The 13,282-nt window shown below is 62.2% G+C and overlaps 1 protein-coding gene across 3 annotated transcripts in view; it reads right to left on the bottom strand.

Moving 5' to 3' along the window:
* Window positions 1-13,282, bottom strand: part of MACROD1 (mono-ADP ribosylhydrolase 1) — a 155,190-nt gene that overhangs the window by 771 nt on the left and 141,137 nt on the right. For all 3 annotated transcript variants that reach the window (XM_068978529.1, XM_068978527.1, XM_068978526.1), the window contains exons 5-8: window positions 1,163-1,279; window positions 364-485; window positions 227-257; window positions 44-117 (exon numbers count right to left, since the gene is read on the bottom strand). In XM_068978529.1, coding sequence (XP_068834630.1) covers window positions 44-117; window positions 227-257; window positions 364-485; window positions 1,163-1,279 — 344 coding nt within the window. The remainder of the gene's footprint in view (window positions 1-43; window positions 118-226; window positions 258-363; window positions 486-1,162; window positions 1,280-13,282) is intronic.

Raw genomic sequence — 13,282 nt, 5'->3', positions numbered from 1 at the left:
CGCCCACCTCCATCCGCTCCCTTCGGCCGGACCCAGGCCTCACCTTGTCCTTGTGCTGCTCCAGCCACTCGCGCAAAGCGGTCAGCACTACCTCGGCCGCCGCCTCGTTGGGGTAGCCTGCAGACCAGACCGCGGGCCCCAGTGAGTCTCGAGCTCCGCCCCTTGCCGCTCTGCCCCGCCCACTCCGGCCCGCGCACCGCCCATCTGCGCCCATCCTCTCACTCACCGAACACTCCAGTGGAGATGCAGGGGAACGCCTAGGAATGAGGGGTAGTGAGAAGGGACTGGGGCAGCGTCACTCTTCGCTCCGCCTCCCGCCAGGCCGCCCCCTACCCCGCCCCGCCCCGCCCCGACGCCCCTCACCGCCGAGCGGAGCCCGTGCTCCAGAAGCAGGTCGAGGCTGCTCAGGTAGCAGCTGCGGAGCTCAGCAGCCTGGCTGGCGCTCGGCTCTCCGTGGGCGATGGGTCCCACCGTGTGGATGACATCTGTGGGAGGGGGTGAGGTCAGACCGGCCGGAGCTCCCGGCGGTCTTCGGCTTTCCCTCCTGCTGGCCTGGGCCCTGGTGGTGGTTTAGTCGCTAAGTCGTGTCCGACTCTGTGACCCCATGGACTGTAGCCCGCCAGGCTCCTCTGTGCATGGGATTCTCCAGGCAAGAAGACTGGGGTGGGTTGCCATTTCCTTCTCCAGGGGATCTTCCCAACCCAGGGATCGAACCCAGATCTCCCGCATTGCCGGCGCATTCTTTACCAGCTGAGCCACCAGGGAAGCCCCTGGGCCCTGGAGGGGACAGGAAACAAGCACCCTCCTGCCCAAATTCTGATCTTCCCCGGGTAGGGACCCCAGCCATAATTCACACCTGCACAGACAGGCCAGCCTACGCAGGCCCCCACCCCACATCTATCTGGACCAGGCTGAAACAGTGGCCGTTGTTGCCTCCTTAGCTATTCCCCTCACTTCGTCCTTGCCGCGCCCAGCCTCTGCGCATGCCCTCCACACACCTGCTTCCTGGGATCTGCGAGGAGGGGCCAGGTCCTGGGACTTAAGTGCCCCCGGAGGAGGCCTCCAGCAGTTCTGTCGGGGGTGCACCCCTAATCCCGAATTACACTAATTACGCAAGGCGCCCCGTCTGCACCCCACGGGGTGGGGGGTGTCGGGGACTCACACTTGGCCGGCAGCCGATAGCCACAGGTGATCTTGGCCTTGCCGGTCTCGCAGTTCTGCAGGGTCCGGCACTCGTCGGTGAGCAGGGGTCCGGCGGCCCGGTGGATGCAGCCGTCCACTGCAGGGAACCGGGCAGTGAGTGGTGGGGCTCCCAGCCACCCGCTGAGCCCGTTTTACAGAGAAGGCCGAGGCCCACGGAGGGAAGACTCCAATCCCTGGGCTGTGCCGGGACTCACCCGGCCCCGAGCCTTTCTCCCGCGGCCTCCAGACGCTCCCTCACCCCTCCACCCTCTTCCCGCACCCCCAGTCCCACTCTTGTTTCACAGCTGGGAAAACCGAGGCGTAGACGGGGGCCAGAGCGGGCCGCGGCGGGAGCCGGCGCAGACCCGCCGGCAGGGGGCGCGACCCGTCCGCCCTGCTCTTTCCTGGGCGCGCGGCAGGGGCGCAGGCGGGACTGGGGTCTCCCGGGTCAGAGGCGGCGCCGGGACTCGGGAGGCGGGTCCGAGCGACAGGATCCGCAGCCAGAGCCGGACAAGGGGGAAAATCCGCCCTCCCGGCCGCGGGGCCCGCTGCCAGTCGTCACCTTCGCGGGAGGAGCCTGGGATCCGAACGCCGACCTCCGAAGGCGAGGCCCTCTCGGACCCGCTTTACAAACTCTTGGTGGTGGTTTAGTCGCTAAGTCATGTCTGACTCTTGCTACCCCATGGACTGTGGCCCGCCAGGCTCCTCTGTCCATGGGATTCTCTAGGCAAGAAGGCTGGGAAGTGAAAGTCGCTCAGTCGTGTCTGACTCTTTGCGACCCCATGGACTGCACAGCTGAGCCACAGGGGAAGTCCAAGAATACTGGGGTGGGTAGCCTATCCCTTCTCCAGGGGATCTTCCCGACCCAGGAATCCAACTGGGGTCTCCTACATTGCAGGTGGATTCTTTACCAACTGAGCTATCAGGGAAGACTACTGGAGTGGGTTGCCATTTACAAACTCTTAAGACGGTGGCTCAGAGGGTAAGGCATCTGCCCGCAATGCGGGAGCCCTGGGTTTGATCCCTGGGTGGGCAAGATCCCCTGGCGAAGGAAATGGCAACCCACTCCGGTACTCTTGCCTGGAAAATCCCATGGACGGAGGAGCCTGGTAGCCACCGTCCATAGGGTCGCAAAGAGGTGGACACGACTGAGCGACTTCACTCACTCAGTCACTCAAGACTCACTTTACAGACGCGGACACTGAGGCCACCTAGATTGAGGCTGATCCCATGGGGGCCAGCTCCTTCCTGCGCCGCGCGGGAGGGTGGTCCGAGCCGCGCAGGTGTCTTCCGGCGTGCACCGACTCGTTAACGAGTCGCCTCGTTAGTGCATCCGGCTTAATTGGGGCCGGGCCTGGGCTTGTTTATCCGAGGGCGGCTCTAGGGCCTCACCAGCGACCCTGGGGACCCGGATCCAGATAAACAAGTCGTCGTGGGCGCAGCGGGAAGAGACGGTTCTTCTCCCTGACCTCCCCAGGGCGCTGGGGCTCCGAGGGAGAGGTGGGGTCAGCCTCCCAAGAGTCAAATCCAGACTCCCCCCGCACTGGCTGCAGCGCCCTGGCAAGCCCTTTCCCCTTTCCCAGAGAGCACTCTGCCTCATCAGAAATACTGGGGCAGTGACCACTTCCCGCCCCCATTCCCGGGGAGAGTATCACCCGCCTCCAGCAGGTCTCCAGCTCCAGCTGCACCTAGGCCTGTGCCAGGGGCTTCTTGGACACTGAGCTCAATGCTCTGCAGCAGGAAGGACTACCATTTCCCCATTTCACAGACCTCAAACTGAAGGCCTAGTTGCTTCATTACAGCCCCACCCTCAAAATCTGCGCTCAGGACCAGGGCCGCAGCTGAACCAGGCCGGTGGCTTCTGTTTTCTTTGGTGCCTGTGAGGCCAATTAAGCCTAATTCTGAGACTTCACCCGGAGATGGTACCAGGTGATTTCCCGAGCATCCTAGGAGCTGGGGTGGGGGCGAGGGGTAGAGGAGCTGGGGGATCCCCGGGAGGGACTCTGGGACTGGGTCCCCTGCCACCCCCTCTCATGTGCAGGGCTGAGGGCAACTGCAGCCCATGGGAGGGGGCGGAGGGTGGGTGGTGTGGCACAGTGGGCGTACATCGTCTACTTGTGGTGTGTCTGTTCTGGGGGGGGGGGAACCACAGAGCCACCCAGTGCCATGTGCAACAGCAGGGGCTGTGGAGCTGGGCAACCTGGGTTCAAACTCTGCCAGTCACAGATGTGTGATCCAGGGCACTTAACCTCCCTGGACCTCAACTGCCCCATCCGTAAAATGGATAATACGACTACCCACTTCATAGGAATATTGGCAGGATTAAATTAATTCCTGTAATGTGCTTAAGCCAGTGCCTGGCATGAGTGAAGGCGACTTGAGTATTGGCTGTTACTAGGACACTGAGGCTGTATGGGCCTGTGCCCGACCCGTGTACACCGGGAGTGTGGTGGGAGGTGGCGTCCAGGGCATACGGGGTGAGCGTGGGAACTCCCGGCCCTGCCACAGTGGCCTCATCCACTTGGCAGCAAGTTGCCTGCCATCTCCCAGTGCTGTCCACCCTGCTGGTGACCTTGGCCCGCAGTGGGGGGCCGTGCGGAAGTGGAGCTCAGCAAGATCTGTTTCAGGGACTTAATGTTTCCTGCAGAAGTGGACAGGCCTGCAGCCAGGCCTTTGGTGCTGACCTGGGGGCATGAGGTGGGAGGAGGCGGGAGGAACTGGCGCCGACAGAGCCCTTGGACTGGAGTCCCTCCACCCCTGCAGCATCCGGAACAGGGCCGGGCCATATGACTCCCATGACAGGGCCCAGCGAGGCGTTCACCCAGAGCAGAGATGAGGGTCAGGCTCGAGGTTCCCCCCTTGCCCACCATCCCCCCAAGCCAGAGCCAGCCTGGCCCCCTTCTGTCCCCTTTCCCCAACCACAGGGCAGGCCTGTGGCTCTCCCGTCCCTGAGGAGGCCCCCAGCCCCACTGGCCTTAGCTACAGGGCAAAGGACGTCCCACCATGACCTGCCCCTCCCCTGGCTCCGACCCCCAGGCCCTGCCCCGGCTATTAGGTAGGGCTAAGCTGAGCCCTGGAGACCGGAAGCAGGAGGCTTCCGGGGGTCCCATCCCTTCCTCCCCCCTCCCCACCTGACTATCATTGGCTGTTATTAGGACAGTGGGGCAGCTGGGCCTCGGGCCTGCCTGGTAGGGGGTGTCCCCAGTTCATACCAACTGACCCTCAGAACCCTTCCTGGCGCCCTCAGCCACATTCCCCCAAACCTCCTACTTGACCCCGCCCTACTTCAAGACAGCAGAAACCCTGGGGTCTCTGCTGCGGAGCCTGAGCCCACGTGGGCGATAGGGCCTCCCTCGGGGGCCTCTCCACCAGTCCGGGCGGAGCCCTTCCCCTGAGAGGAGACAGCCCTGAGGCCCGCGCCGCCTCCCTCCGCAGCCTCCTCCTCGCTCCTCCAGTTTAAGCGCCCAGATTTTTATTGCTGTTCTTCTTCAGTCACTAAGTCGTGTCTGACTCTTTCATGACCCCATGGACTACGGCCCACCAGGCTCCTCTTTCCCTGGGAATTTCCAGGCAAGAAGACTGGAGTGGTTACCATCTCCTCCTCCAGGGGATCTTCCCGACCCAGGGATCAGACCTGCCTCTCCTGCACTGACAGGCAGACTCTTTACTACGGAGCCGCCAGGGAAGCCCCAGCTCCCAGACACGGCTCCTTAATTTCAGCCTCTCAGTGAGCAAGGCGCTGAGCCGTATACATCCACCGTCACATTTGATCCTCACAGCCTGGCTGTGCTACTGCTTTCTTGCTTTAGCAAAGAAGACACAGAGGCGCAGAGAGGGTGAGAGACTTGCCCAAGGTCACACAGCTGGGCAGCTCTACTTCCTCGAGAGCCACGGCAGGACCCATCCCCACTGTTCCTACCCTGAGCTGCCCTTCCACGCTGGCTGGCTGCTGTGTGCCCTCCTCACTCAAACACTTCAGGAAGGTGTCCTGCCTGCAGCTGCTGTCTCCACTAGCCCCCAGCAGCCTGGCTCCTGGCCCCTCCCCACCTCTGCCCATCCCTCTCCCAACAGAGAGGCTGCTCAGAGGACCTCTGGTTGCTGGGCGGTCTGGGGGCTCTCCCCTTGCAGACCGTTCAGCTGCACCCACAGGCTGACTGCTGGCTGTCTGCATTCAGCCCAGCAGAGAAGCTTAGGAGACCTGCTCTCTTCTGCCTCCTTCCACATCTCCTCAGACGCTGCTGTCCGCAGACCCCATCTGTCTCTTTTCTGTTCCAGCCCTGACTCTCCACCCAGGTCCAGGTACGTCCCCCAGAGAAGGCCTGCCACCCCTGCCTGGAAGCCCACCCCAGCCTCCTGCCACTGTTGAGGCCTCCACAGCCCTGTTCTCAGCCTTCAGGAGCATCAGCTCACACTCAGGGCCTTCCTAGCAAGGCCGGGGACGGCAGGGCATCCAAAGAGGGCAGGGGCTGGAGCCGGGCCTCGGTGGAGCCAGCGGCGGTGAAGCAGGCAGGCTCCCGTGGGGGCCATTTGCCAAGGCGCTTAGGATATGTTGGCTGCTATTTAGGGTGCTGTAATATTCATGAAGGGAAGATTAGATATTTAAATTTATTCAGCAATAAATGCATCTCAGTGGGGGAGCATTCCTCATTCTAAACAAACAAGCAAGCAGGGGCTAATTAATTATTTACAGGAACACAAGGAGGGCTGTGGCCTGGGGGAGAGGAGGGCAGCTGTGCCCTGACAGAGGACAGGGGACCCTGGCTAGCCCTGGTCCTGCCCCTCCGTTTCCCCTCTCTTCTCCACCCGCCTCCACGTCCTGTGGGTCTGGCCCCCTGCTCGCCTCTTTCTGGCATTTCTCTTCCCAGAAATCTTGCCCACAAGCTTGTTGGCAGCTTTGGGCCAGTCACTTAACCTCTCCGAGCCTCAGAAAATTTGGGGGGAGGTCTGAGGTTCGTGGCGAGGTGGCCAGAGGAGGGGAGGCTCAGGGCCAGGATCATTTAGTGACGCGTCTGAGGTCTCAGTTACAGGATAGCAGATGCTCCGAGCGCTGCCCTGGCCCCCACCTCTCCCCAGCAGGGACGAGGCTCACAGGGGCGGAGCCGCTCTCAGCAGCTGTGGGTGGTGAGGTCTTGTCTGGGCAGCCCTCCGCCCTGCCCTGCCCTGCCCTGCCTGGGGCTCCTGTGGGCCCCCCGTGCCTTCCCAGGTGCCGAGTGTCAGAGCCTCTGAGATGAGCTCACTGGGGCTGTGTGGCTCAGGAGCAGACCCGGCCCCGGGAGACCCAAGGCCTCCTCCCCCAGCTCTCCCACCCCACTGCCGGTCATTTCACCTCTTTGCTCAGCTTCACCTGTACAAGGCAACAGCACCTCCCACTGCGTTTGGCCTGAGGGTTCAGTGCGAGATGGTACCAAAGTGTTATCACCTGTCGTTCCATTTTACAGACGAGGAGACCGAGGCACAGCCACGGACTCCATAGGCAAAAGACGCCTCTGTCCCAAATGCTCTTGGGGCCCCTTTGCCCAAGGGACAGGACACACTGCTAGTGGAGACGTCTCCCAGAAAGCCCTGGCAGGGAGAGGGCGGCAGAGGCAGAGGAGTGAGCTTGAGGCCCGAGGGGCCAGGGGAGGGGTGTACCTCTCAAGCCTCGGAAGGCACCTGGGGGTGGGCCCTCTTCATCACTTCCCATTTAGACGGCTCACCCTGTAGATCCTGCCCACTCTGACCAGGCAGGTGTAGCCCATCCCAGCCCCTGCACAAACGCCCACCGCCTGAGCTGAAAGGAGCCAGAAGCCTGAGTCTCTGCACCCCAGGCCCCTGACCTGCAGAGCGCAGGCCCAGCCATAAGTTCTGGCCAAGTGACTCAGCCTGCGGCCTCGGGCCCCCTTCTCTCCAGTCCTCTCTACTCTCTTCCTCTCTGGCCTCCGTTTTCCTCGCAGGTTGAGACTTGGGAGCCTCGACCTCACGTGATCCCCGTTGCCAAAACTGCCTCGGCTTCTGCCCACACCCTCCCAGTCACTCATTCACTCAACAGACGCGACCCAGCCCCGGCTTGGTGCTGGACTTGGGCTCAGCCCACTGTCGGGGGAAGCAGAGCCCACCCTCGCCAGGCCTCACCCTCGAGATGCCAAGGTGGGTGGGTACCCCCGGGAGAAGACGGATGGACGACAGCTCGGCGATGTGATCTGAAATTCATTATGGGGTGAGATCAGCTCCTTAAATGGGGATTTGAAAACATTAGGGCTTCATTATGTACACAACAGCAGCACCTCATTCATCATGCAAAAATCACTCCCGTTATTAAAAATCCCCGTGGCAGCTGCAGGCAGGGGCTTGGCAGCATCTTGCCCACAGGGTGGGGCGGGGCACGGGCTCCACCATTCTCTCTGCCCCTCAGGGAGGGCGGGCCGAGGGATGGGGGTGGGAAATGCAGTTCAGCTCAAGCGACTTGGTGCCTCAGTTTTCTCATCTGCAAAATGGAGATGCTAAGGGTACGCATGTCCCAGGATGCTGTGACGGGTATGAGAGCCTGAGGGGAGAGCTCAGCCAGGCCCAGCATCCACGCGGGGAGCGCTGATAGCACCTCAGTCCTGCTCCTCAACTGGGGCCTGTACTTCAGGAGACCGTGTCCCCCTCCTGCTCACGAAACCTCTCGTGGCTCCCACGAGTCCATGAAATAAAATCATCAACGCCGAGCAGCGCTGGGGCTCCCTCTAGCCTCCACCTTAGATGACAGCCAGCCTCTGCTTGCTGCAACCTCCCACCTCCGGTGCATTGGACAGGAGGAGGTGGGCCCTCCACGCCGGTGCAAAGGAGGCGAAGCTCTCACATCACCACCCCCGTGAAATAGCTGAAGGAAAGACTCCAGAGCGGCAAGGGAGCCGGGAGGGGGAGGCTTTCAGGTTGGTTTCAGGTTGGGAAGGTGCCTCCAAGGAGGTGGCATCTGAGCAGAGCTCTGGGTGATAGGCTTTGGGGGGAGGGCGGAGGAGGAGGGGTCCAAGCAGAGGGCTCAGCAGGGTGACAGGGAGAGAGGTGGGAGGGGTGAGCTGTGCCCCCGAGAGCCACTGCAGTGGGAAGGTTCCAGCAAGGGAGGGGTGTGGTCGAGATGGCCTCTGCTGTGCCTGCGGCCAGGAATGCCCTTCCCTTCTCCGCCCAGCAGAGCCCCCTGCCCCAGACAGCTTCTGGTTACACCTGCCGAGTTCACCCATTGGCCCTGGCCTGGCACAGAGCCGTGCTCAAGCATGGCTGGGACCTGGTGGTGGCCCACTGGCTAAGACTCCAAGCTCCAAGTGCAGGGGGCCCAGGTTCAGTCCCTGGTCAGGGAACTAGAGGCCACATGCTACAGCAAAAAACGGAAGGTCCCCTGTACCGCAACTAAAATCCAGTGCAGCTGAGTAAATAAACAATTATAAAAAAAGAAAAGACGGGCTGGTCGGACCCCACCCAGCCTGGCCTGGAGAGGGTCTGCCCGCTGTGCCAGGCCCCAGCCAGTCGGAGCAGAGCAGGGAGCAATCACGGATTAGCAGTGTGGGGTGATGGGAGATAGGACCAGGCCCGGGGTGCGCGGGATGGCAAGCGAAGCCAGGCAGAAGCCGAGGCCTGAATCCTGAGAGGCCTTGTGAATCCTCCCGGGCATGCCAGTCTACAGACAAAGGAAGGCGAGCGAGTGAGCAGGCACGAAGGAGAGATGGCACGTGCCAGGGGGGAGAGACGGAGAGGAAACTAGAGCGAGATGTCAAGAGACGGACCGAGGGGGACCGAGGGGGACTCAGAGACAGAAGGACGGTAGCGGGTGCCCGCATGGAGGAGAGGGTGGGCCCTGGTGCTGGGTTCTGCCTGTGCCATGACAGCTGGGCTGAGGGCACATGCCCCCGGGCACCAGCAGGCCTGCACTGGGCACCTGCTTTTTGCTGGGAGGCGGAGAGACAGACACTTGTGCTCACCCCTGAGTGCGGGGGGTCTGATGGGGGGCTGCTGCTGCTGCTAAGTCGCTTCAGTCGTATCCGACTTTGTGCGACCCCATAGATGGCAGCCCACCAGGCTCCCCCGTCCCTGGGATTCTCCAGGCAAGAACACTGGAGTGGGTTGCCATTTCCTTCTCCAATGCATGAAAGTGAAAAGTGAAAGGGAAGTGACTGAGAGTTGGACACGACTCAGTGACTTCACTGATGGGGGGCAGTTGATACTTAATTACACAAACGCGAGTCGGATTTCCAAGAGGGACAGGGTCTGCCGTTTCCCAGTGCTGGCAGGCCCCTTGGTGGACAGAGAGACAGAGCAGTGAGTGAGGAGTGAGTGTGTGTGTGTGTGTGTGTGTGTGTCTGTGTGTGTCTGTGTGTGTTGGGGGACTGCTTGTTGGAGGGGCTGTCCTGACATGGAGATAACTAGGCGGGAAGGTGTGGTGGGAGGGCAGAGGAGCCCCCGAGCCTGGGAACAGCATGTGCAAAGGCCCTGTGCCTAGAGAGGGCTATGCCAGGAGCCAAGCCATGCTGGCTTCTCCCTGGTGTGAGATGCCTGAGGCCCAGCAGTGCAAGGGACATGGACACGGACTTGCGGGCTGGGCCCGGGAGCAGGGCTGTGCAGAGCCATCGGGCAGGAGGGCAGGGTGGCTGCACCCTCACACGCCTGCCAGTGCCGGGGCGCCGGCTGACCTCTGGAAGTGAGGGCCCTTGGCAGGGGCTGTGTGTGTGGACGAAGCTCCAACCCGCCCTGCGCCCATCCTTGGGCTGGCCCTCGGGGCCCCAGCCAGGCGGACACAGAGATGGTGCTGCAAGTGGAGGAAGGCGGCCCTGAATTAATCTGTCACTAAAGCTTGGCCGTGGCAGGCGCAGTCATGATTTAGATGAATAATTGAAACGCTCCGATACATTTATTATCCCTTTAGTGCGAAAGTGGCAGAGAAAGACGAGGGGTAATTGAAAAAGAGTGCACAAATCTCCACGAGAAAGCCGGCTCCTTATCGCCGAGTAAACATTTCAGTCCTAATAAACAGGAGAGACACGCGTCAGGGCCCTGTCGATTCCCGTCCTGATTTAGGGCCCGCCTCCCTTCTTACCATACAATAGCAGAGTGGTTGTTTTTTTTAAAATTTTTATCGAGCCAGTAAAAGGCTGTCCAGGAAGGAGGCGGGAGCAGGAGTGGGCCAGGCAGCCCCCACTGCAGACGCTGGGCCCTCTCCCTGATGGGCCTCTCCGTCCCTCTGTACCTGACGAACTCCTATGCAGCCTTGGGGCCCAAGTCAAATGCCCTCTCTCTGTGGGAAGACTTCTATCAAAGTGAGCCTCTTTGAGGGCAGAGTCAAGTCCCGAGTTGGAGGGTCTGACACAGGTGTCCTCCCCTGCCCGCCCCTACTCTCAGAAAGAGCACCGGGAGCTGTGCGGGTAGGGGCCCTTCGCTGTGTTGTCAGAACCACTGACCTTGGCCTCAGGGCCTGGTGGGGGCCCAACCTCAGGGTGAGGCAGGCCCAGGGGGCTCGAGCAGCCCCTGGGAGTTCCCACTGAGGTTTGAGGTGCCAGCCGACCCCCTCCCCAACAGGCTTGCTGTAAACGCTGTGGGTTCACTGCACCAAAGCCCTGCGGCCGGCCCTGGCCCCGCTTTAGGTGCCCCCTTTCTGAGCTGATGGCTGCCGGATGTGGGCCCCGGGGTGGGGCTATTGGTCCCCAGTTCCTAGGCGCACCCGCACACAGGGGCGCAACTAACCACCCCAGAAAGGCTGATCCAGGGGCCTGGAATCCCCTGAACTCTGTTCCTGGGGAGAGTATGTTTTCCTGCGGGGAGGAATAACACAAACACCCGCAGGTTGAAAGCGGAGCCAGGCTCCGGGAACTGGCGCGAGGGGAGGTCAGCAAGGTGGGCTGGGGGTGGGGGGCAGGGTGGGGCACCAGTGCTTGTTAAACGCATGGGTGGTGGGTGGACAGCTAAAGGGGTGGTGATGGGAGGGTGCGGAGCGGCTGGACCCGGGAGAAGAGGGCACCAGGGGAGACCAGGGTCCAGGCAGTCAGATGGGGGCCCCTAGGCCCAGGCTGCCCCTGCCTGTGCCCCCCCTTCTGGCAGGTTGGGGGTTAAGGCTGGCTGGATGGACCAGGGGCAAGGGAGGGCACAGGTGGCAGATGTGAGCTCAGAGGACGTCCTGGGGGTCCGGGGCCCATGTCCATTTCCGCCCCAGGCGGGCGCCAGGCCCCCCCCAGCCCCCACCTCGCCTCCCCCCAACCCCAGTCCGCTCCCCGCCACCTCCGCCTTGTTCCAATCACATTAGCAGAGTGACAGCCCAGCGAGCCCTGGCGGCGGCTCCATAAATCTCGGCCGGCGTTAAAAGGCTGGACTCCGGGCCCACTTCCTCCTGGGTCCTGGCCCACCCCATCCATCTCTGCGTCAGTCAGGCTGTGCTGGGGCCGGCTCCAGCCTCCCCTTGCCCTCAGTGCTGCAGGAAAGCGAGCACAGGAGACCCCACCGGGCCCCGCCGCTCATTCTGGCCAGGGCAGCTGCCCTTTGACCTCCCAGAGCGAGGCCCCCAGGCCACCGGTGAGCCACTCTCCCCGCTCTGCAGGAAGCCTCAGTGGCTCCCACTGTCCTCGTGGACAGGGGTCAGGCAAGTCCTCTGGATGACCCGGAAGGCCACCCCTGACTGTCTACCGTTCGTTCGTTCATTCATCAGCCATGCATTGAGCACTGACTGTATGCGCCAGACCACTTCTAAGTGGAGCGAGCCTCCTGCAGCTACTGTTCTCAATGGGGAAACAGACAACAAACGAACAGGACAAGTAAGTGACGCGCCACTTCAGGAGGGAGGCGGTCGGAGGGAAATAAAGACTAGAGCGGCGTGAGGGGCCCAGGGAGTGTCAGGCGGGGCGGGGGTCAGGGCAGCAGCTGCAATTCCGAGGTCAGAGCGGCCCTCAGAGCAGAGGGCCTGCGAGTAAACACTCCCAGGCGGTGAAGGGAACGGCCGTGACTGCGGAGAGCATCTGGGGCAGAGGCAAGAGCCAGTGCAAAGGCCCTGTGGTACACGTGGGCCGGCTGTGTTCCAGGAGCTCCAGGGAAGCGGTGTGGCTGGCATGGAGTGCAGAGGGCCAGGCAGTGTGGGGGGGAGTCTGATCGGTGGCTGGAGGCCTTGTGGGCCGTGGAAGGAAGTGAGGTGAGAGCCCCGGAAGAGTTCTGAGCAGAAGAGGGCTGATGACATGGCTCTGTAATCCTCCGTCTTCCTACGTGTGTGTGCTAAGTCGCTGCAGTTTTGTCTGACTCTTTGTGACCTCGTGGACCACAGCCCGCCAGGCTCCTCTGTCCATGGGATTCTCCAGGCAAGAACACTGGAGTGAATTGGCATGCTCCCTTCCAAGGGATCTTCCCAACCCAGGGATCGAACCTGCATCACTGGCGGGTTCTTTATCACTAGCGCCACCTGGGAAGCTTGTCCTCCTAACGGAACGGCTAAAACTCCAGCTCCTCACATGGTCTCCAAGGCCCCTGCGTCCTCTCCCGGTCCCCCTCGCCTTGTCTGGGCTCTAACCATTCCCATCTTCAGAGTCTCCCTCACTCCAGGCTACGCCGATGCTGTTCCCTCAGCCCAGCACACCCTTCCCACTGCGCATCACCGCTCACTATGTCCTGCCCATCCCCCTGGTCCCCACGCCCGGACAGGTGTGCCTCATTGAGCCCGCTGCCCACATGGTACAGACCACCCTGCCAAGTGAAGCCCCCTCATCCTGTGAGGCCTCCAGCGTAGCGGTGACCTCCTGAGGGACGGCTGGAGGAGAAGTGGGGGAGGGAGGTAAAACATCCCCAACCACAAACAGACCCCCACCCCCGCCCCGCGTCCCCATCCTGCGTCCTGGCCACTCACCGACAGCTCTTAACGCTGCTCTTATTTATTCCTGACCTTCTATGCCCCTTTTATTTTTTCCCCCTTTTAAAACCTGGCCTGGACCCTGCCACTGCCGCCGTAAACAGAGCTCCTGGGATTTATCCGACGGCGCATTAACCCCTGGCCCCTGGCTCACCAATCATTGGGCCGCCAGCAGACAGCGGGCAGGCCAGCCCGCAAGGGGCCCAGGGGCTGGGCCGAGGGGCTGGCGTGGCCGGCCTGGGCCGGGCTGGCCAGGCACTGGGGGCA

Source organism: Capricornis sumatraensis, chromosome 8 (genome assembly GCF_032405125.1).
Source record: "Capricornis sumatraensis isolate serow.1 chromosome 8, serow.2, whole genome shotgun sequence".
NCBI lineage: Eukaryota > Metazoa > Chordata > Mammalia > Artiodactyla > Bovidae > Capricornis > Capricornis sumatraensis.
The sequence above is the reverse complement of the archived record's forward strand: the minus strand, read 5'-3'. Positions and strand labels throughout refer to the sequence as shown.